Genomic DNA, 23657 nt, shown 5'->3' with positions numbered 1-23657 from the left:
TCCCTAAAGCCCCCATGATGGCCTTCAGAAGAGGGCGGAATCTGAGGGACAAATTAGTGAGAGCTGAAAAACCCCTCAAAGATAGACAGTTATCCCTGAAAACCAAAAAGAAGGGTACTTTCCCCTGCCCTGGTTGCAGTCACTGCAACAACATCTTAAAAGGTGACACAATAGTACATCCACAGATAGGTAAACAAAATCAAATTGAGGGACTATGCGACCTTCCTCACCTCAGGAGTTATCTATGCTATTAAATGCCCCTGTCGGCAACTTTACATTGGACAAACCACGAGACCTGTAAAAGAACGTTGTACGGAACACAAGTCAAACATTAGGTGTAACAAAAATAGGTCTCCAGTGGCGAGACACTTTCATGACCACCATCACACTATAGCTCAACTAAAGTTCTAGATATTGGAAGTAGTCGAACGTCCAGGGAGGGGAGGCAACTACCAGTCCCTACTTCCTCGGAGAGAAATGTACTGTGTGCACCTCTTGGACATTGTACAACCTAAGGGCCTCAATGAGGATTGTACCTTAAATTATTTTGTATAGTATTTTATCACTTGATTCTCTGATATACTGTCTCATTGGTATGGACTTTACCTGCACTATAAATATGTAGTAATACATGATATATCTGGGAATGCATTGAATTTGACTTTCGTTGGAGGGGTGGTTGATGTTGAGTCATCATTGTGTCATGTGGTTGACTAGACACTGGATTTTGCTCAGGAATCATCATGAGCCTTCATACACAGGTTCATGGCTATTATAAATGTCACAATTACAAGAATGTGTTTTGTTCTGCTGTTTAGACATCTCGATATTGTAAATTACATCAGTATAGAACCTGTTAAAATATAGAAATTCAGCAATATTTTTGCAGTTAAATTGACATGTTGATTTAAAATGTTTAAAATGTGAATGTACCTTGTTGCAGTTACAGGCCACGAGAATGTTTTTTAATGTTCTTTGTTAAATTAATAAGATCATCAGACCACAAGAATATTTTGTGTCAAATCAATTAACTCATGTAATATCCTATGGAGCCTTCTGAATGGTGACCCGTTTTGAAGATGTAGAATCTGACTTTACTTTTTTATTTTTCCTTTTTCTTATTCCTCTCTATTTGGTCATTGTGACACACATACATGATTAGGTCTTCTAATCTTGTTGGTGAGAGTTAGATATCTACTCCACTAGAGGGGCGTTGTTAGCCTGTTCTAATAGCATTTTGGGACTTTGCTTCCTCTCCAAGATGATTCAGGGCTTTCGAGTATTTGCAGCTGGTCCGTCCATTGTTGCAGCTGGTCCGTCCATTGTGTCTGATTCAATTTAACCCAGTTTTTCAAGATGGTGTGCTATGTTAGCTCTCTGTGGGCACGGTTATGTTTGGTGCGCAGACAGTTGAGGCAGACTTGTCACAGCTTGACTTAGAATTGACTCTCATCATAGGGTAAGTTACACTATTTATTTCGGATGGACTGGTGGTTTATATTAGTCGAATTTGAACTCACATTAGGAGGGAGAACTGTCTAACAGTCCATCTGCCTACTTTGGATCTCTTACAGAATTATCATTGATGGACTAAAGAGAAGTCATATGATCAACTACAGAGAGTGTTACCACGGTATTTGAGACATATTTGATGTAGGAGAGTGATTACGATCTTTTGAATATATAGATTGGAAAGGCATGGAATTGCGACCCCTGGACGGGATAAGTCATTTTTCTCTGATGGATCTCTATAGTTTTATAGGTTTTTTGATAGTAGCTAATATTTGGTGTGAAAATTACAATACATGAGGTTACGCCATGTTGTTTACTTGGTGTTTATTTTGTTACAGGGAAACACTTGTTGTTCACAAATATTCCTAAGTCACTAGCTGAACATCCTGGGTGTATTTTAAGGCACTGATGTGGATTCACTGTCTTGAAGTGGACTAGTGGGGACCGCTACAGGTTTGTTGCATCAGACCATAGAGAATTTGAGTTCATTCATGAGAATGTTGAGACTAGAATTGTTTGTGAGGTATGTTATGGTTTACTGTTCCTCTTTATACTGTAGGATTTGGTACCCCATTTTACTTAATCTTTTTTCATCTAAAGTACTTCATTTATGGTGTTTAGATAGGCCCCTCTGGTTAATGGACTTTCCTGCAGTAAGAGGCTGCTACTGCACGAGTAGATTATCACATGGGTGCATTACACCAACAATAGGAGAATAATATATGAGGCATTTTATGTATCTGCATGTGTGGTCACATCCAGTGGGCTCTAAGTGGTTGATGGCTCTATTTGAATACATTTGAAATTCAATGTTTGCAACAATGTGTGTTTATGGATATTGATTTTCGTGTGGATTATTATAAATGCACTGATCCCAGAGAGTACCCAATATTAATTTGGTTTTATGTGTCATTTTCCTTTCCAGTCCGAATTGCTCATGTAGAAGGGGTCTAGACCTCGAAACGCATCATCCATCTTCAGACTAAAAACCTTTTCTGGAAAACCTGATGTTATTAAACCTGTTTGTTTGGTTTAAATAGAATACTCTCTTCTTTTTTTCCTAAAATTGTGTACTCACTAATTCAAAGTTTGCTAACAGAATTTACTGAATATTGACTGTTTTTTTAGGATAAGAGAGTGTGCAGGGGACGGGAGGATCCTACCTTAGGCCAGTACACCAGACAGCTGATGTTGAATGAAGATACCTGGCAGGAGAGTATACCAGGTGATCTGAAAACTCATAAAAGAAATTCTGGCAGGCGAGTACACCAGACAGCTGAATGTGTATGAAGAATACTGGCAGGGGAGTATAACAGGTGATCTACCGAGTTACAAGAAATACTACTGAAAGACCGTTCTTATTGGTTAACTAAAGAGACATTTTATTTTGTGAGTCCAGTATCGGCAGACAGGAACTGTTGTCTAAAGAGACATTTTTGCCTTCCTATCTCCAAATCCAGGGAAAGGGGCCATCTTTTGGATCTACCTTGGAGAACATTTTGTTGGAGTAATTCTGATACTTTTGTTTTGAACACTTTTGGTAACATCAAGTTAAAGACATTTCCTTGCATCCTTTGTTGTATTGTTTATAGTGTGAGGGTTACGATAGGATGTTTTGGACACAGGGACGGATTTTCAGTTACTGTCATGCTGACACAGATAGATCCTTCGTTTTTGGTGTCTAGGTTGGGAAGTTCCTCGTTAGAGCAAGGACAGACAAGCGTTTTCCCAATGCATTTTTGTTTAATTAATGTCTTTAACAAAAAACATGACACCTTTGTATACAGCTTTAATTTCTGACCCCTCACAATGTCGGATTATGTGAGGGAGAGAGAGAGAGAGAGAGAGAAAGAGAGAGAGAGAGAGAGAGAGAGAGAGAGAGAGAGAGAGAGAGAGAGAGAGAGGGAGTATGTGTGTGTGTGTGTGTGTGTAGGAGGGGAGGGAAGGAACAGTCTACAATATGGTGGTTGGGTGGACCCCTAACAATATGGCATGTATGCATGTTCACATGAGGCCAATGCTGGATTTGACTTTTATGCACTTCATTGATTCACGGTGCGTCACCCTTACTCAACTTTTATGCTGGACTTCCTTTGAATCTTGTACTCATAGTGGCCCTGAATCATGCCGATTTCATCTTCATCTTCTATCCTGGCTTGCAACATTATATTTTACTACTGACATCTGCAATTGTATTCACCTCCCCTTTTGCTGCTCCACTCTTTTTGAATGCTTACTCTCTGTTCTCTCCTCCTCTCCCTTTATCCCTTTTCCTATCTCCTCCTCACCTTACTTTCTTCTATGCCCTTACTCTATCAGAATGTCCCTGGACCTAGTATGATAGCACCCTCGTCTATCTCCAACCCCTCCACTTACTTGTTTTTTTTTCTCCCTCCACCCTCCAGCACTATCTGAAATGTCATCAGGTCTAGTATGATAAGTCGTTTGTTTTGTTTCTCCCCCCCTTTCTGCAACCATCTCCCTCACCTTTTGGTTTTCTCCGGCTCTACCAGAAATGCTGTACTGTCTGTTTCCATTTCCTTCTCACTCTCCCCTTCCCTTCTTTATCTATGCCTTAGCTCTTGCACTATCTGAAATGTCGTCAGGCCGAGTACGATAGTTAATTTCACATTCTTACTGTTCATGGCCTGTAAGAATGTCATTGTATTTCCGTTGTTCCCTCCCTTGCCTTGAAGCGCTTTGAAACACATTGTGTATAGGCGCTATATGAATAAACTATCATGTCATGTCATACTCTTCTACCTCTGTAAAATCTCAGAATTTGCATTGTTGAAAACCTTTTGTAAATAAGCCACTGATGTCAAATGCATGTGTGCTCTTTCTAAATTCCTGGGTGTTTTCAGGAAACAATGTAATATAAGTTGATAAAAAATATCAATTTTCTCCCATCACTGACTGTTGTCTTTAGGAAGTCACCTCGCCTCACGGTTGCTTTTCAAAGTAGGATATCTGAGTACAATGCAGCAATAGGGTCAGAACTGAACTGACTAGTGTTCTGGCAAAAGATCATCTGGCTGGATCACCTTTTAACTTTCACCAAAATCCATGCTTTCCCAGTGCATACTTCTTATCTGGCAGAAGACACTGACTTAAATGAATTCTTTAAGAAGAGGATAATGTGGACACAGACCCAGGAGGTGCAGGTGGAGAGGTGCTGTGACTGCCTTTAGCGGGACCTAAAGCAGACCTCTGGCTGGGAAGGACTCAACCCATAGGCACAAGGCCCAGTGCCATGTGCCCTTTCCTCCACCTGGTGTCTATGAATTACTTCCTGGCTAACGGAAGAGGAACACAGAACTAGACGATGTGGGTGGATGTATGGACAAGAAGGTTCAGAACGGCAGAGAGGTCCTTACTCCACCCCAGACCACGCTCTTCTTGCAGACTCCACACCCCATTTCCCAGACTTGATATGGGATTTAATGGGTAAATCTTTCTTTTTTCGAGCACTCCTAGCAGGAATAAGGGATGCTGTAAACAATTACAGAAAGAATACCTTCAGGTCTCAGAACTAGCCGATGAACTGCAGATGGAGAATAACCAAGAGAAAGTCTGTACAATATTACATTATGGACAAGGCAGACAGAAAGCACACCCACATCTCACTAAAGTGCATGGCAACTACTTCAAGGCAATAAACTGATACCAAAAAAGGATCAGTGGATGTGATGACTTTTCTCTTTTAAGCAGACTTGGTTATTTATACTTTGAAGGTGAGTGCCAAAAGAAGCCACGCTTGAGTGAAATGTACTTGAGTGAGTGTCGTAGCTTAGAACATTTTAGCAATGGCTGCATCGAGAAGTTGGCAGCTGAGCTCTTCTTTCTATGACAGGGATATTTCCTTCCATCAATTTCTCTAGTACTACTTGCAGATCAGCCATGCCAAATAGGCCTTCAGTCTTGACAGCTGCTCTTACACAAATAACGCTGGAGGCGGGAAGGGTCCTATTTTTTCCATGCTTTATTTTCCATGTAGCTATGTGTTTCCACTGGGCAGTAAAAGCAGCATGTAGTATTGTAGGACGTCTGCTTTTAGTCACAAGAAAAGAATGGAATAGAAGTGAAAAGTAAAAATACATTTGGTAACAGTACATTTGATACAAAAGATAGATGCAAGCACATGCATAACCTCAAACTTTCATGAACTTCTGGCAGTCTTGTTCTCCATTAAACAGTCTGGATTGTAATCTTAAGGAAAGTGGTACTCACTCTTACACCTTTGGGACCTGGGTTACCTTCTGGTCCAGCTAACCCCTAAATAAACAAAGATTAAGTTGACTTTGTATATTAGTGGAAATACAAAATTAAAACATATTACATCTTCATGTTGGTGTCAAGAGGTTATCTGCCACTCAATCGGGTACAATCACATATCCTAGGTATTCATGCGTCAAACCGTTCAAGAAGAAGGGCATTGGGGCCATGCAGAAAACAGTTAGGTGGTCACGTTGATGGCCTTTCCAATGATGTGTTGGCATAGAAAAGCTTTCTACCAATAAAGTAAGATCGGGGCCATTTTCGGGTTTTGGACGGAGGTGAGAACTGGAGAATAAAGTCCACTTCTGCATCCGCGGGCAGAACCGCGTGTATCTTCATCAGTATTCAATGTTCATGTGGGCAGAGATGCTGGCATCACAAAAAATAGGCAGAATCCATAGGGACTCCAATTAAGGCCACCCATCATGCACTGACATGATGGTTGGTATTGACGATTGTTTTGGGAAAGGGTGTAAACAAGCATGGAAACCCTGGAATTCTGTCCCTCATTTACATATTCCCTCAAAACAATCAAAACTACACAGAGGACCAACGATACACAAGTGTTGGCAAACCCGCTCCTCACAGTGCATTTGATGATTTCTTAGAAATGAGCCCCTCATACTTCACAGGTGCCTGTGGCTGACACAGCTTTTCATTGCAATATTCTGTGCTAGAGCAAGTGAGCTGCAAGACAAGTTATACACTTTTCCAATGCCTCTTTCCCCTTTGTCTATCACAAAGCATTCGCCTACACATGTTTAGCTTCTGTTTTTGTATAATTTCCCTGCTAGCATAATAAATTAACTAACAGACACATTGTTGTGTGACCTATTCCAGACATAGCAAGAACTGCACGAGAAAAGATTATTAGATATGAATAGAATCCAGGTGGCTTATCCGTCTCCCTAATAGAAGCATTCACCGTGCATGGAACAGTACCTTCGACACATCTTATGCTTGTTTACAGTGTAGAAATGTCTAGGCTAGTCATACAAAGCAATCATGCCACTAGGTGCAGCGATGATCATTGATCACTATATTTAATGTGAATTTCAGAGCAATGTGTCAATCTTATCTTTGGTTGCCATAGTTACATCCAGATGTCTTTAAAGACTGAAGAATGTGGCTGAACTTTGCATTTGCTACGGATACTGAAGTAACTCCCCTGTTGAAAAACATACCATGGAAACATTTCAAATCCAAGGTCATGTCAAGTTCGCATTCACTACCCCCCCTGCTCCAGGCCCTCTTTTAACAAAGAGAATGATAAAAAAGTGAAATGATAAATTCCAGATCAGTCATAAAACACTCCATGCATATCACAGCTACACTTGAAAATAGTATTGCCTACTAAAATCTGGGATACTGCAAATAATCAACCTTACCAGCTAATAACATGCTTAATGGACCTACAATACATATGGAAGACAGAACCGCCAGGACTCCAGTGCAGCTGGCAATCATTTCCAGGCTGTGATATTCTCTACACCATCTTAGAATGATTTGACATATATTTCAACCAAGATTCTTACTTCATTTAAAACATTTCCGACCGTGGAAATTGTACACATGCTTCTGCAAAGACTCCCTTGGGAGAGTACAGTGGGCCTCAATAACAGGACTACCTCCCTACTAAACGTGTTACCCAACATGTGCAAGGGAGGTGACTTTACCATCAAAGCAACCAGATATCAATACTGATATCACGTCTCGTCCAGAATCCCGAATACCCAACACGGTACAGAAGCAACCCCACACAAAGGTATCGTACAACGACAAATATCTAGCTGATCAGGATTCCATTACCAGAATGGATGCTTGCAATCAGAAGGTAAGGAATACTTCTGCATAGAGGACACGCGCATACCTGGATCTAACTGTCTCTTCATCATTTGCCTTGGTCTCCTTATGCGTGTGGCAAGCTACACGTCACCAAGGAGATGTTCAAAACTTCCCTTCCCCGAGAGTCCTATGATTTTACTAGCACAGTGCCATTACATGGAAGAAAAACAATGGATCATTATCCAGGAACAATACTTTCTGAATAGCTGTGCATATTTAAGAAAGGAAAATGTTATCTGGTCTCTCTTACCTGAAGATTTTATAAGACGGTATAAACAGATTTGATAAGAAGAGGATGTACTAATGTGGCATGTAGGCACAAATGGAATACAAGACCTGAGCCATGCAGTCACTCCACAACTCCCAGAATGCATAAAAATGTCCCCTTATCGGATGTCTTTCTGGCCAACACTCAAGGCCAATGTGTTCTAATAAGACACCCCGAATGAATCATAACTGGAATACCAAAGAAGAGCGCCTTTCAAGTAACATAAACAGAGGTTGATAGGGAAATATTGGGACTGTCCAACATGGGAACATGTCTGATGGCTAGCCTTTCATATGCACCTGCCAGTTTTTCAAAAGGCTGCTCCACATGTGGCCATGCTGGGGGCAAAGGAACACTAATGTATATTCCCAAATCAGCCGTAATCAATCTGGAAAACAATCTAGTATGGTCCGGACCTTTGCCAACCTAAGAATCCAGGAAACAATAGCACAACACAAGCTCGCAGTGAGGCAAGAATACATTTCTTTACAGACAACATGCAGACGGTTTGTGGTATTTAGGTCTTCTCGCATGGAACATTGGCTTCTATCGCCTGTATGTAAGGATTCCTTAATTGGAACAGTCCCATCCTCGTCACCATTTTTACTTTAGACTATCTCCACGCAGATGAAAGTTGGAGAACTTTATGAGGAGCAAGGAACACCCCACTTCCCCTGGATCAGGGGTCTTCTCCAGCGGTCCCAACTATGCAGGAGCATTCATCCATGTACACACCATAGCTCTCCAGTAGCATAGTTATCTGGGTAACAATGTTCCCCGCATGACATAAATACCACAATTCTACAGTATCACTCACACATCCGCACAAGCTATCACTACCTCCTCAAACACAGCTGAGCTCCAAAACAAAGCATATGTGTTCAAAATGATTTGCCCTGGAGAATGAGAAAACAGTTATAACTAACTTTGAAACATTCAACAGGGATTCTGAGGGCCTGATTCTCAAGGAGTTGTTAAGTACCGAAAAGGTTGCGGAGCGCATTAGCAACATTTTCGGTACTTAACAACTATTCTGAAGGTGGCGCATAGTTCCAAACCCGGAATGAATGCGGCACTTTCGGAATATGGTTGCCAGTTGCTACAAAGGGCAGAAAACCAACCTAGCAACCAGCACTTTCGTAATCTTTCATTTTCGATGCCCATTCTCGTGGCAATCCTCCACTTTTGCAAAAGCAAAAAAGTGGCACCCATATACGGTACGAAAATGGTACGGTTCGGGTCGCTCAGCGGAGCTAGGGGCTTTGATCAGTGCTTAAAGTGGGCCGGGGCCTGCCTGGGCCGGGCCCCGGCAGTCTCCAAAAAGTGGGACTGAGCCGAGGCCCTGCGGGGGCCCCGTCCTACCGCAACAGATGCGCCTGCCATGAAGTCAGGCAAGCTGACTGAAGTGGCAGCCAGCCACAGCGATGCAGTGACTGGCTGCCACTTCTGTCAGTCATAGTAACTGCCTTTGGTGATCCCTCGCGCGAGAGGTCACCAGAGGCAGTTACTGTGCCTTTGTTTCCCCAGGACACGAGGCGTCTTTAACCCTCGGCGAACCTGGGGATTCCTCGACATATTTCGAGGTTTATAAAAGATGGCTTTGAAAGTACAAATTTCAAGCCATCTTTTATAAAGCTTTGCCGACGGCCAATTTTGTCCGTAGTCAAAGCTTTATAAAAGATGGCTTGAATTGTGTACTTTCAAAGCCATCTTTTATAAACCCGAAATCTTTAAAAAAAAAGATGGCCAGACAACTAGGCAAACCGTAGGGTATGCACACAAATATATATTTAAATGTTATATATTTGTGTGCGTACCTTACTATGGTTTGTGTACTTTGCAAGCCATCTTTTCTAAACATAGAGATATGTAACATATTTCTACGTTTATAAAAGATGGCTTGCAAAGTACACAAACCATAGTAAGGTACGCACACAAATATATAACATTTATATATATTTGTGTGTATACCCTACGATTTGCGTACTTTTTAGGCCACACCCCTCCCTCAAGCCACGCCCCCAAATGAGGCCCCCCCCTCGATTTCTTACCCCACTTAAAGCCCTGGCTTTGATCTAATGTGCTCTGCGCTCTTTTCCCCAGCCATCATTCGCACCATAGTACCGGTGCTTGCAGCACACAAATATATATATCACGAGATATATATACGTATGTATATGAAACGTTGCATATATATATATGCCCTTAGCAGCACTTTCGTTAAATTCGTGATTACCTCACTATTTAACAAAACTGCTGCCGAGATTGCAACCCACCCGTTTTCTACAAATACTGGCGTATTGCAGACAGAACACTGTCATGCACTGCACTGACGCCCAGGCCCACTTCAGAATAAGCGTGTTGCCTGGGCGTCAGGAAAAGGCGCTGCGAAGTTTGCCGTTTAGCATGCTCACTGCGCCTTGATAAGAATCTGTCCCTGAAAGCTGTTTAATCAGGGAATGTGGCTTCTGCTCCACCTATGTAAGACATACCTCTCCCCTTGAATGGAAATAAGCCAAAATGTAATTAGAATTGGCCTTTAAGAAACTATTTACAAAAATTATAATATAAATCCCATTGAATGGCATGAAATTGTGCTGTCTCGTGGATTCAAATCAGATTGGCACAAGTATGTTACAATTGGTAGCACAGGACTGATTTAACCTGAAGAATTGGAGTGACTGAACTTCAGAGTCAAACAACTTCAGTTCTAGTAACCCCACGAGGAACATTAGCGATCATGGTAGCAGCCCCTCAGATCAATGACGCGTAAATCCTGAGAGTGGACATCACATTCCAGCATGCGTTCACTACCTCTGGTCGTCTCAGCAACCACATGGGGATGTCACAAAGATGAATACTCCGCCGAGCATGGCTCTACAGCTTGTCAAGAGATTTCAAGAGCATCTGGATCCCACTGAAGCCCTCAGGCTACAGCCGTTCAGCTAGAGGGTTTTTTCTAAGATGAACTCTTACATCATTCCATAGGGATGCGACCACACTAGACATCGCATGCAAGAGCTGTAGTCACGTGTAGTCACGTATCAAGGACTAAGCCTTACTGTGATGAGAACTATCCGTGAGACTATAGTCACTCCCCAAACTGCCTTGCTAGAGAAAGTGCACCCTCAGTGATTAAAACAGGCTAAAAGTGTGGCTTTTCGCAATCATTTACTGAGAGATTGCATATTATGTCGGGGTGGATTGCTGCAGGTCACTCACTAAGCACATGCCCCCCACATACAGCTAGTCTGACTTCACAAGTTTGAATCCCGGGGGCTCGACCGCGGCCCTTCATGCTACACGGTGAATGAATTGGGAACCATCAAATTGGATATTAACAAGAGCTATTATTCCAGTGCGTATAACCATGAGAAATGCAACAGGAAGTGTCCTTGAAATGACCGGATATTAATATTATGATTGCTCAAAAGGTGAAATGACGAATGTGCACACCCGGGATGACTAAAGACTATCCCTACTGTACTCTAACCACTTGCACTTCGTGTTCAAGCCAATCATTGGTTGGTTACTGGAGGCTGCGGCTCCGTTCACCTTGGGCGCTTCAAAACAACTCTATACAAACTATTGAATGTTGCATCTCGTTGGTACAGGTTTAGGAAAATATGCATTGCCACACATGAAGACAGCACATCTCTCTACTTAAAAGTACATTTTTTTAAGACTTTGGTTATTCAGCACTTTGGCAGAAAAAAGTGATCATGTCTACTTACAAAAGCAATTCATCAATCTACAAGTTGTGTGGTCTCAAAGATCACCTCACAAGTAAATGTCCCGCATCAGACAATTATGTCTAAAATCTGAGGGACAGACAGTTTACCCTGCGACTCAATTATCTTGATAAGGAATATCAGTAAGAACACCCCATTTCTGAAGGAAACTGTAAATCTATGTCTTGTGGAGAGCTTTGGAAATAGTTCCACCAGTGTCTGAACTGAACCATACATATAGTGCACACAAATATCCGCTGTTGTAACTGGTATCCACAGACCTAGAAACACACAAAATGCTAATGAGTTAAGTGGTGAATAATACGTTTTCGAGGGGGCTTCAAACAGGCAGTATGCATCACCCAGCCACTTCTTGGCTCAGATTCATCGTCATAGTGAAATCGCGCTCACCGGATTCTTTGACACTGTTAACCCACACAGTGATAAAGCACCAATCGTGCGATTTGTAAACCTGCCAGAGGGATACTGTCTCGCCCACTTCCTGCTGATCCCGGTCATGGTGCCCAAGCCCACCGATAATGGATCTAGTGCCTTCCCCAATAGTAAGGGATATGGCGGCTACTCATCTGTAAGGGACACTGTACCACTCTCATTCATATAAAGACAAACAGTGTAGCCCTTATAATTACAGAACATAATCTAGGGGTGGCAGAGTCGCCCTCATCCATGCAACTTCACTCTCCGGTAGTAAGAAACTGCACATTTCTCTCTCTTAAACTCATATACTCCCCATCGGATACGATCAGCGTCCGCATCTTATACCGACCACCTGACCCTCCCATATCCTGAGAAGCAGAACTCCTACATTCCATTGGAACTAACATTAAACCTAACTCCAGAGTCATACTGCTAGGAGACCTCAACCTAAGCCGCTTTGACCCTCACAATCTAACTGTAGACACCCGAGCAAAAGATCCAACTGACCTAGGTTTCACTGACCAAGTATGCAAACCCACTCACATCAAAGGGAGATACCTAGACTGTATCTCTGACATCAACTGCCATATATCTATAACGTCCAACTCCCCATGCCACTGGTCAGACCACCACATCATATTCTTCTCCTCCTTTTAGACTTCTCGGCAGCCTTTGATCTGGTTGACCACAACACTCTATGTCACCACCTCACCTCCTCCGCCAACTTCTCACTAGAAGCCACATTTTGGATCAGATCCTTCCTCTCTAACAGACCAATCACAGTTTTCTCAGACACGGGCAATGCACCCCTCATACCCATTCCTTGCTCGGTCCCTCAAGAGTTCTGCGTGTCCCCTTCCCTCTTCAATATTTTCACAAAGACCATGTTTGACCTTCTTGACTTTCTGGGTGTCTCATACACGAACTACACTGATGACACCCAAATCCTCCTCTGCCTAACTTGCTCCAAACCTAAGGACTCCCTGACCATCAACAACATCTACTCCACTATCCAAACGTGGATAGCAACCAATCACCTTTGCCTGAATGACGAGAAGACTGAGATCTTGCTTGTGGGCGCACCCACGCTGCTCGATAAACCTGGAGGAGACTTCACCTCATTTTTCATTGATGGCATCCAGATACCAGTATCCACCTCAGTAAAAACACTTGTGGTTCATCTAGATGCCACCCTCTCTTTCACAAAGCAAGTGAATGCTATCGTCTCTTCGGCCGCCTAAACAACAAAACGTATTAACGCAGCCAGGCACTTCCTCTCACAAGCAAGCTGCCTAACCATCACTGCAGCTATCATTGGAGAAGGACTGGACTATTGTAATGTCCTCCTCGCTGGCATGTCACAACATAACTTGGACAAACTCCAGGTCAACCAAAATAATGCGTTTCGAGCAGCCCTGAACATTTCCAGAAGAGACCACATCACCGACACCAGAAAAAAAGTCAATTGGCTACCTCTCCGGGAACGGATCATCTTCAAAACCCTTTCCATCATGCACAAATGCCTATCCAACACAGCTCCACAATACTTATGCCATATCATTGAAAGTTCCACATCCACTAGACCAGTAAGGTCAACTTATGCCAACCGACTAAAGACGGCCAAAACAAAAGGTAAAGAGGAGCAGGATCTTGCTTCCCCTCGGTCGCACCTAAACTACTGGAACTCCCTGCCTCCTGAACTAAGAGCAGAACCTGCCCACCTGCCCTTCCGTAAAGCGCTCATGACTTGGCTATTCACCTAAACAAGTCCTCCCCTGTTTCATGACACTCAGTACTTTTACCTACTGTTTCTAATCACAGTGTAACCGGATGCAACAGCGCCCTGATGCCCTTGGGCTTGGGAGCTTCACATATGTAAATAAATAAATAAGAATGTCCAAGGGGTCAGACCCTTGGGACCCTCCCTTAGCTTTCTCCACAGTGGTTTGCCTAGTCTGTCTAGTTGCGCCAGGGCTTTCCTTTGATCCGCTCTCAGACTCTTCAGCACAGCGGCTTCATTATGAGCCAATGCTTCTCCAGTCGCTTCTCTGGCATCTCCAGCCTGCTACTCTTGTCTGGCTCCTCCCTCCTGGCTCCTCCCACCTGCCCGACTCTATATAGCCATTAGCCACTATCAGCCTTTCTATCAAACGTTCCGATTGGCCTGGTGCTCTAATATCTCATGGCCGGGGAAGGGATTGAAAATTGGCTAATTACATTCATTGTTTCCTCTGATGCTGGTCCTTAGTTCAGAGAGTTGTTAAAAGGTCTAGTGGCCATTTTAATGTCTGAAGGAAGCCCTACCCTCTTAGCAACACTGCACTGGACCACTACAATGTTCTTGCTTAATTAACTGAGTACTGCCCACTGCAGTATTTTATCTGCGCCTTGTAATGCTGTAAAGCCTGTGGGCATCGCTGGTGGCATGATTCCTTCAAGTGATCATGGGGATCCCTGCTCAGGAGCAGAATCCCACAAACACACATTGGTTTCAGCTGCTGTTTGTTTCACTTTCAAGGCTGTTTGTTGACTGCCCCTGCTGCTGGAATCCCCTCTGGCATATGGGGGCCCATGATGTTTGTTCTAGAGACACCCCTCCAATTACTTCAGACAAATATTTTATCAGTCTCCCCGAATTCGCAGCACTAGGTGTCAGACAATCTAATGGCTGTACCATTACACAAGCATTACCCAAGCCCTGGTGGTTTTTCCACAAATTATTTATTTAAATATTCTCCTTTTCCCCTATACATACAAGTGCTAAGGAGAGAGTGTCTGCTTTATAGTAAGGGTGTAGGTGTATATTCTGAGTCTCCTGGCTCTGAGGTCAGATCACAGAGGTAAGGGCATGGCCGGGGGCTTGGAGGCGGGTCTCTGCATCTCCTGCCCTGTACCACACTATGGTAGTTCAGGGCTCTGGCTATTGTGTCAAGTTAGGACAGTTTTCTAGCTAGGTCTGAACAGTCCCCTCCCGAACATGGGACAGAGACAGGGACTAGACTTTGACATATTACAATATAGTGTTATTTAATTACTGAAAGAAATTTACAAGCTAATGTATTTTGAGTTATTTGTTGAGTCTGATATAACCAACACAATAATAAAACTTCAATCGATGTGTGAAACACAAGCCAGCGATTTTCATAAAACATATTGATAAAGTGTAATACCAACATATCATTACATGTATTGATTAATTGGAATAACCCCATTTGCTAAATTTGTATTATTGCTTTTGTATCCTGCACCCACAAAAGTATTACTAAAATGAAATAATTTAACATATGGAACTCTGTACAAAACATCTAGGATGAACAGGTTGCAACATAGCCTCATGCAGAATAAGGTGACCTGACATTTCCAAAAATGGGTTATCTAAAAATAGCATATTCTCTGCTCTATGTTTAGATGCCCCATTTTTGAGTATCTTGCTCAAAATCTAAATGTATTAAACATTAAGAAATTGTCACAAAATGAGAGGGACAGTAGAGAGGGGGTGATGGGTGAGATGTGGAGTGGTAGTCAAGAAAGCAGAGGGCGAGCAGTTGGTCAGAGGGGGGAGAAGTGGGCAAGGGAGCAGAGAATAAGCAGTGGGGTACTGGGCCAGACATCAGGGAGGATGCGGTGGGCCAGAAAGAGGCAGTGAGGTGCAGATTGGGAGAAAGGATGAGGGAAGAGTAGGATAGAATGGGATAAAGGATGCACGATGCAGAAGTAGCACTAAACAATGAAGGACTGTATACTGCGGGAGGAATTGGGGAGCGTAAGGTGTGAGTTGGGAGTATGATTTGGAGTGTGGCAGGGACTGGGAGTGCAAACTGTGACTTGGCAGTGTCACAGAGCACGTGAGTATGTGTATGATTGAGAGTGAGAGGTTCAGGAATGCAAGTTGTGATGGGAGAATTGGTGAGACGTGTGAGGTGTGGTGGTGAGAGAGGTGTGTGGGTGGTTGGGGATTGCAGAACATAGAAGGGGAATGTTTGCAGCATTACAATGGCTAATGTTCAATACTATCAAATAATCATGCACATTGAACCAAAACATAGCCAAAACAAACACTGTTCTGCCGAGCCAGAGATATCTGGGATTCTTCCTATTAAATTGATACAAACGGTAGAAATAATGACACCCTGGCTCTCTTGCAGCCTTGCACGCTGCTTCTTTCCTGCAATGGGGCAGTCTTACACCCTCCAATCATTACAAATTTGCCACAAAAATGCTGCAATAAATAAAGGTTTGTGCCGTAAAATGTGCCATTTCATGACACTAAATTTGCCATTTCATACCGCAATATCATAGAGGGTCTGATTAATACTAATTAATGTATGGCATGATGGGAGAAAATACTGATTTCAAAAGTTCTTGATAACAGATGCTAATTACCTAATTATCAGAGCACAAAGGTGTTGTGGATGTCTTTAAAATTAAAGCCTTCCTCACAAGGGACCAGTAGTCTGCATCACACCGTGATGCCCTGCTGGGCTAAGCATAACGGAGTTCTGAACTAGTAGCTCAGTGTTTCTGCACCTCTGACCTTTCCTATGACCATGTGGCATTTGTTGTTGCAGGCATAGTTCAAACCTGAGGTGCTTTGCATTATGGTATGTGTAGTCTGGTTCAGACCAGATTAGAGAATCTTGGATGATAGAGAGATGTAGCTGAAATGGTCCAGCATAAACACATTGTGCAGTTTGTGTTTACAGATTTACATGCTTAGATGTATTACAGCGGGGCAGCAGAGGCGTTGCTAGGGGTGGGTCGCTGGGGGGGGGGCGGGGTATAGCTCCAGGTCTTTTGGTTGTAGCTCCGGATAGAAGTTCAGGACTTCAACCAAAAGGCTATAGCTAGCCATGAATCCCACCAGTCCCAGATCTTTTCCAGACCTAGCAACACCCCTGTGGGGCAGTAACGCATTACACTCGGACCCCAGAGAACTCAGATACTGAAGTCGGCCATTGCATCTCTGCATTACCTCGCCACCAGTCTCGGGGCTCAAGTGCTGATGGAGCTACTATACTCCAGTGCTACGCTGCACTGGATCTCAGACCCAGGTGTGTTTGCCTAGCTCCAGAATGGGTGCCAGAAATAACAACCTGAAACAGCGCTTCAATGCTTATTGAAGATGTTTGCTTATTTTAAATAGCTACATCAGTCTGAGTGAACGTCAAATAAATAAAATCTACAGCAACGTAATTCAAGAGACATCATAGTGCCTTCATTGAACCTCGCTGTAGGTTCTCTACGGGCCACTTGACAATGAGCACCATCTCCCTGAAGGAATCTGAAAGGAGTTTCAACAAGGTGTCTCCGATGCTTCATGAGCGTGCAGTGGAGCAAGTGCTAAGGGTGCATTAACAATGACTTAGGGCCTGGAGTTTGGATTGGACGTTCACACAGGGAGAGATCCAGGAACAGCAAATTGGGAAGCAAGACGAGAATAAACATTAAACCACCCTAAAGCTGTTCCAAAACTATTTATTTAAAACACCATTTCAGAATAGTCTTAAGGAAATCTTTGGTAAACACCATAGGCAAACCATGATGAAACACGGCCATGAATGTCAATCAAATCAGAGGCTATTTAACATTTTCATTTATAATCAGGTAGCTAATAATGTATTAGGCAGATTATGATGTTGATACATGATTCAACATTTCTACACACTTTCCATGAATCTTAAACTTTAGGGCCTCAAAAACTGAAAGACATGCCCGAATAAATCAGCGCCCACTCAGACAAGCAAAAGTAAAAAGCCATAGCGTAGTTACTGCACCTGCCTGCCAGGGTAACCGGCTGACCCAGCACTGCCCGCCATGCCCAGAAGACCCTAGGAGAAGAAAAGAACAAGAATGAATGCATTAGGGGGGTCCTTAATAAAATAAGAACATATGGAGTTTGTGTCAACATTGGTGCTATTTCCAAGATTCAGGCCTTTCATTTTAGTGTCAACGGCTGCACCTCATGAAAATGCAGGTGCACTCTCATATATGAACGGTCACCCTTCATTTATGTGTAAATAGAAGTGATAAAGGAGACTGCTTTAACTGGCCCCTGTTCAAGTAGCACATCATTTTTCAGTAGAGACAATGTATATGCTGTAACCTTCAAACTGTTTCGCCATCACCACAGAGGACGCCACGTCACAATTTGCATCTTTGCAGAATGTAACATTGCAGATGTGTCTGCAATCCTTGGCTTGCCAGATGGTTTGGACTACAAATCCCATCAGTTTTAGCCATCTTAGTCAATGGTGAGGGATCATGGGCGTTGCTGTCCACAACATCTACACATGCCTGCTATAGATGGATTTCATACATTTGTGTAACACATATCATCCCATGGATCTCTTGGAGGGGTTCTAGATCATAATCCCCACTGTTGAAGGCTGCACCAGATAACGGCTTCTTTTGGGGCTGGGCACCCAAAAAGCCTCCAGAAGCCTCCAGAAGTATTTAGCTCGCATCTATCAACAGGCACAAAACCCAGAGTTTGGGCCTCGTTCCGGGTTTGGTGTTTCCCGCCAGTAATTCTGGAGGGATGCCATTGAATCGGAATTAGCATTCCCGCCACCTGATTACCAGTATCACCAGAATATTATGTGTGGCGGGAATGCTGGTAACTCCACATGCCATAGAGTCCCATAGGACTCCATGGGAGGGAATTGCCGCACTGACCAGCACTGGTAGTACTGGTGCCAGTAATTGTGGCATTCTTTTGCCTGTGGGGGCCCGATCTACTGGGTCAGGCCTGGAGGTATATACCTGGCCCCCACCAGCAAACTTGTGTTTACCCAATCTGTAAAAAAATGCCAGTACTGGAATTACGGTCAATTTTACAGGCATTTTCTTCTGGACCAGGGAAAATAATGAGCCCCATTGACTGGCATGGAGTTCCATGTTTTAGGGACCTGGAGGGAGAAGTTATGATCTTCAGAGGACAGCCTCAAGAAGCATAAAGTGTGCAGCCTTTGGCCAGAGCTCCTTAGGTGTGAGCACTGTGCAGGCCGGTTTTAGTTAGATTCCGCAACTGTGTCGTAGGGGCTTTGTAGGTTACACATTTAAACACTAAACCTCTCACTCTCAAATGATTTAGCACAGTAAACATGTCACCATCATCCTTTGCACTATCCTCCTACTGGCCTGATGTATTAACGCTTTCCCTTGAACCACTTGCTGATGCGAGTGCGGGGATGTGCATTGAGGGAGAGTGCCACTCAGTTTCATGAAAAATCTGCGCACTTGCCATTAGGATCTATTCTCAGATTGCTGAGATTTCTTAGATTAAGGATTGGAGAAGGGTGTGGGAGCCCCTGTACTGAGAACGAACATGGGTCACATTCCCTGTTCTATAGAATCAAGAGGGTCTACGACCACATGTTAGTCCACTGCACCCTTCACTGAGGAGTCCCAATAAGGCCGAAACACGTGTCTACGGTTGCTGATGGTACTCTTGTTCAGGGGAGCATTACCTAGCATTTCGGTGCTGGACTGTCCTTGTGGGTGCGACCAGACTGATATGCAAATGGATATTTCTCCTCTGTGAATAATTTTCTGTACAGGCAAATAGAGAACAGAAATACATGCACATACCAAACATATACTAAACTGTTCCGGCTACCAGGTTGTTTTAATCTTTTAAGAATATAAACTGAGTCAGCCACATTGAAAAATGTCAAATAATAGCACTACATGTTGCAGAAGTTACAAAAGCAATTATCTTAATGGCACGTTTCTAGTCAAAAAGATAACAAGTTGACAACATCTGAAATACATTCGGAAAGATAACTAGCGTTAGTTATACAGTTTTCACATACGGATTGCGCTCTGCGTCTGGTTTGCCTGAAAATAGTTCCACATAAGATATTTTGAACTATAGCTGTTGAATACAAATGACTACAAGATCGGTCATATAGCTCAGTCAGTTCACTGTGTGTTGCTTATATCTTTGTTGAGTGTCGGACTGGGGCAAGAAATAGGCCAAAAAAGAGTGGCCCACCCCTTGCCTCAAAAAAGTGGCCCACCCCTCACCTCACGACCCTTGACCTCTGATGACATCACCAGAAGTGATGTCATTTGACCCCACTCCAAAGTGACATCCCGGGAAGCAATGAAACATGACCTTTCACCCCTTGACAAAACAGGAAGTGGCATCAAATAGCATTGTGCCTAAGTACACAAACTTACTGTGAATCCAAGCAGACATCCAAGGCCAAATGATAACATGTTATTGTAGAGCACTTAAGCTCTTTTTTATGGAACAAATATGCATACAATATCACCCAACATGTGTCGGTACTCATTTATCGACCTAAGAAGGATGAAAGGCTTTTTGAAGAAAAAAAAAAGAAGAAAAAAACCACATATTTTTCTTCCAAATCGGGCCAGGCATGGCCAGAAATCGGCCCCCACTCCCCCGGGACGATTTCGGCCCGGTCATGGGCCGAAAGACTGAGGGGCCAATCCGACACCATCTGTGTTCCACCTGTAGACGACAGGTCCACTGTCTGGCTGTGCTAAGCGTCTACATTGTTCACCTTCAAACGCCCTTTGCAAATTGGGCGCTCGTTTTTTGGCCCAAGTCGTGTGATGCACAAGCTCATCTCATCACTTGCGTCAACATTTTTTGAGACTTCTTATTTTCATTTATCTTGTGTGTATTGCGCAAAAAGAAAAAAAACTTTTCTTACATTCATTCTGATAGAATTTTTGTAAGCGGCACAAAACAGTATTTTGGGGGTTTATGCACATGAATATATGTTTGTCAATGCAATTAATAATGTTTCCGCTCTCCTACTATTCTTTAGCATTCGTCAGTATCAAGTGTGTTTTATAGAGGCATGCACTGCGATCATTTCAGTTAACCGTTTTGCAAGAAGGTTAAGGTTGGATGCCAGAAAACTCTTCGTGACCCGCAGACACTGAAGTAGGAAAAAGAAGTACTTCCACCACCTTCGTACATTGCAAGCAACGAGCTGGTGGTAAATCTCTCTCCGCAGCAGGGGCCTCCCTCTGGAACAGCCTTCCTGCCTCCCTGAAACCTGAGGAGAACCATCTCCGGTTCCGGAAGCACCTCAAAACCTTCCTCTTTGCCTCCGCTTTCTCTCTCTCTCTGCCCTGCTAAAATCACTGAACCTGCACTGAATCTGCTACTGGGCCACTCACCGATCTCGGTCCTTGGCCCAGCCACTCTTCCCTGCACTGCCTACCTGCACTACGGGACTGTCTCTGTATCCTACAGCCCCTTTCCCGGCACTTACCTTGCACTTGCCACCAGCTGGCCCTATTATTTATCTTGTATTCTACTAACCATGTCCTGCACTTTCCTTGCACTTGCCACCAGCTGGCCCTATTATTTATCTTGTGTTCTACTAACCATGTACTATACTTTCCCCTCTGCCCTTCCCCTTGAACTTTTCCCAGTCCCCCTACCCTTGCACTTGCGTGATCTGAATGACACCTGGCCTAGTAGGATCGTTGTCTCCCCCCCCCCCGCCTGCCTCGTCGCGCCTTGAAACACTTGTGTATAGGCGCGTTACAAATGCCATATCATAGTCTTATCATATGAGTTTCAGAAGGGAGCTGAAAAGGCTGTTCTTCTGATCGGCCTATGGTGCATTGGGACAGTGGGCACACATCCTAGACATCCCCAAGGACACCTACCCAATATCACTGGTGGCAATGTAGTGCATTACAAAAAAACAGTGTTCCACTGTAAGCTCTTCATAAAGCTTGTCAGTCTTTCAATATATGCTACTGACGCTCATCTAGTGTTGCGCGCTGAGTTAAGAAAGACCGGATCAATAACCGATCTTAAAGGTACACCCTGATCACATCAAATCAGTACTGGGTTGGGTTAATCACAAGCACTGGATGCAGATACAGAGAACACACCTCCTTTTCTGCTCATCATCTTTTTCTCTTCCACTGCAAGGGTGGGGGATTTCGGAGCTCCCTCCCCACCTTCTCTTTCAAATCGTTTCAGAGACTAGTCATTCACATTGACGACAAACTCGCAATAAAAAAAAAATCTGATGAAATGGAAGTTGAAATTGAACAATCCCCTAAACAGTTCTTGGTCTATCAGTGAGGCCCTTTCCACCAATTACAGGGAATCTTTACACAGAGGCATCATCCTTTGCGGGCTGGACTGCCAATGTCCTTTGTATTGGTCATCCATGCATAATCAGAAAAAAGTAGCTAGGCTTGTTGTCAATTTAATGTCTTATACCTCAATCGATCACAAATGTTAAGAGTTTTGCTGGCTCCTAATTCCATTCAGCATTGAAATTAAAATAATGTCCTTCACCAATAAGGTGACCCATTCCAAAGCGTTATCAGACAGCACCCTACTAAGATCCTCAGTCTTAAAGCTCCTGACGCAACATGTTAGTATTCAGAGGGTTGCACTTAAGTCCCCAACACTATGTGGCTCTCTTCCTCCAAAGCCCTCACCACTACTGCCTCCCCATTGGAAAACTCAAGCTTGCTTAGTGTCTGATGCGCACACTTTGGGCCTGATTCATGGAATTATCTGTGCGGAAAAGAGTGTACTCGCGTGCACAACTGAGCGCAAATCTGCCTTCGTCGTTCATGGAACCGAATGCGCAGTACTTTCCCTGGACTTGCATGGATTTCACGCTGGCTCGGCACGTCTGTGTGAGGCGTCGAGTGCCTTGAGCAAGACTCTGAGAAGAGTGTGAGCGTGGCCTGTGCAGAGGGCTGGGTTCACGCTGGCTCGGCACGTCTGTGTGAGGCGTCGAGTGCCTTGAGCAAGACTCTGAGAAGAGTGTGAGCATGGCCTGTGTAGAGGGCTGGGGAAGAACTTGCAAAAAAGTGGGCGTTCAAAGGGACTGCCTGCAGGCAGTCCCTCACACACCCAATATTGCACGGCACGAGACGTATTCATCGATTTGACCGCGCAACGTCTCGGCTTGGAAATGGCTATGCAAGTACTTCACAAAATCCGCCACCCGAACCCAGGCGTAAGTACACTTGCGTGTATGATTTTCAGGATGTAGGTAGGGTCGCATGTCGGATTTCAGGTACGTGTACTCAATCAGAGCTATGATGTAACTTAGGGTTTCGCATAAGCAGTGTAGAGGGATAAAAGAATGTTTCACGTGGGTTCACATGCGGATTTCCCGAGTTATTGTTGAGTTATGATTTTTTATACGCATGCTGTCAGTTTGCTGGATACAGTTACGGGGGACCCACACAGGGTCCCCGAGTAGCAGACATGCTTACGGGGGAGTCCACACACTGTTTGTGTGGGCGTGTCGAGGGTGTAGCAGGCACGACTTGCGAATACGGTTACTTTGAGCTGTCAATAACATGAATACACGGGGCACGCATTTTTCTTGCTGTGCGCAGGCTCGCACAGTGCCCTTCTCCGCACGTAGCCCTTGTGGGATTCCTGCACCCATTTCCATGAATCGGGCCCTGTGTCTGTTTCATCATTATTTTTTATTATTATTATGGTATTTATTGAGTGAGGACCTAGTTTTACAAAGGTATACAGCAGTACAGATGCATAACAGAGCACTTTTCAGAGGTAACAAAAGAACAGATATACAGCAGGGGGGGGT

The 23657-nt window shown here is 43.8% G+C and overlaps 1 protein-coding gene across 1 annotated transcript in view; it reads right to left on the bottom strand.

Annotated features, from left to right (window-relative positions):
* The window catches only part of COL24A1 (collagen type XXIV alpha 1 chain), a 910546-nt gene that overhangs the window by 484345 nt on the left and 402544 nt on the right, over window positions 1–23657 (bottom strand). The window contains exons 9-10 of the mRNA XM_069641689.1: window positions 17847–17900; window positions 5743–5787 (exon numbers count right to left, since the gene is read on the bottom strand). Coding sequence (XP_069497790.1) covers window positions 5743–5787; window positions 17847–17900 — 99 coding nt within the window. The remainder of the gene's footprint in view (window positions 1–5742; window positions 5788–17846; window positions 17901–23657) is intronic.

This window comes from Ambystoma mexicanum, chromosome 1q (genome assembly GCF_040938575.1).
Source record: "Ambystoma mexicanum isolate Mex_15411 chromosome 1q, UKY_AmexF1_1, whole genome shotgun sequence".
NCBI lineage: Eukaryota > Metazoa > Chordata > Amphibia > Caudata > Ambystomatidae > Ambystoma > Ambystoma mexicanum.
Note: the sequence above shows the minus strand (reverse complement) of the source record. Positions and strands in the feature narration are given on the sequence as shown.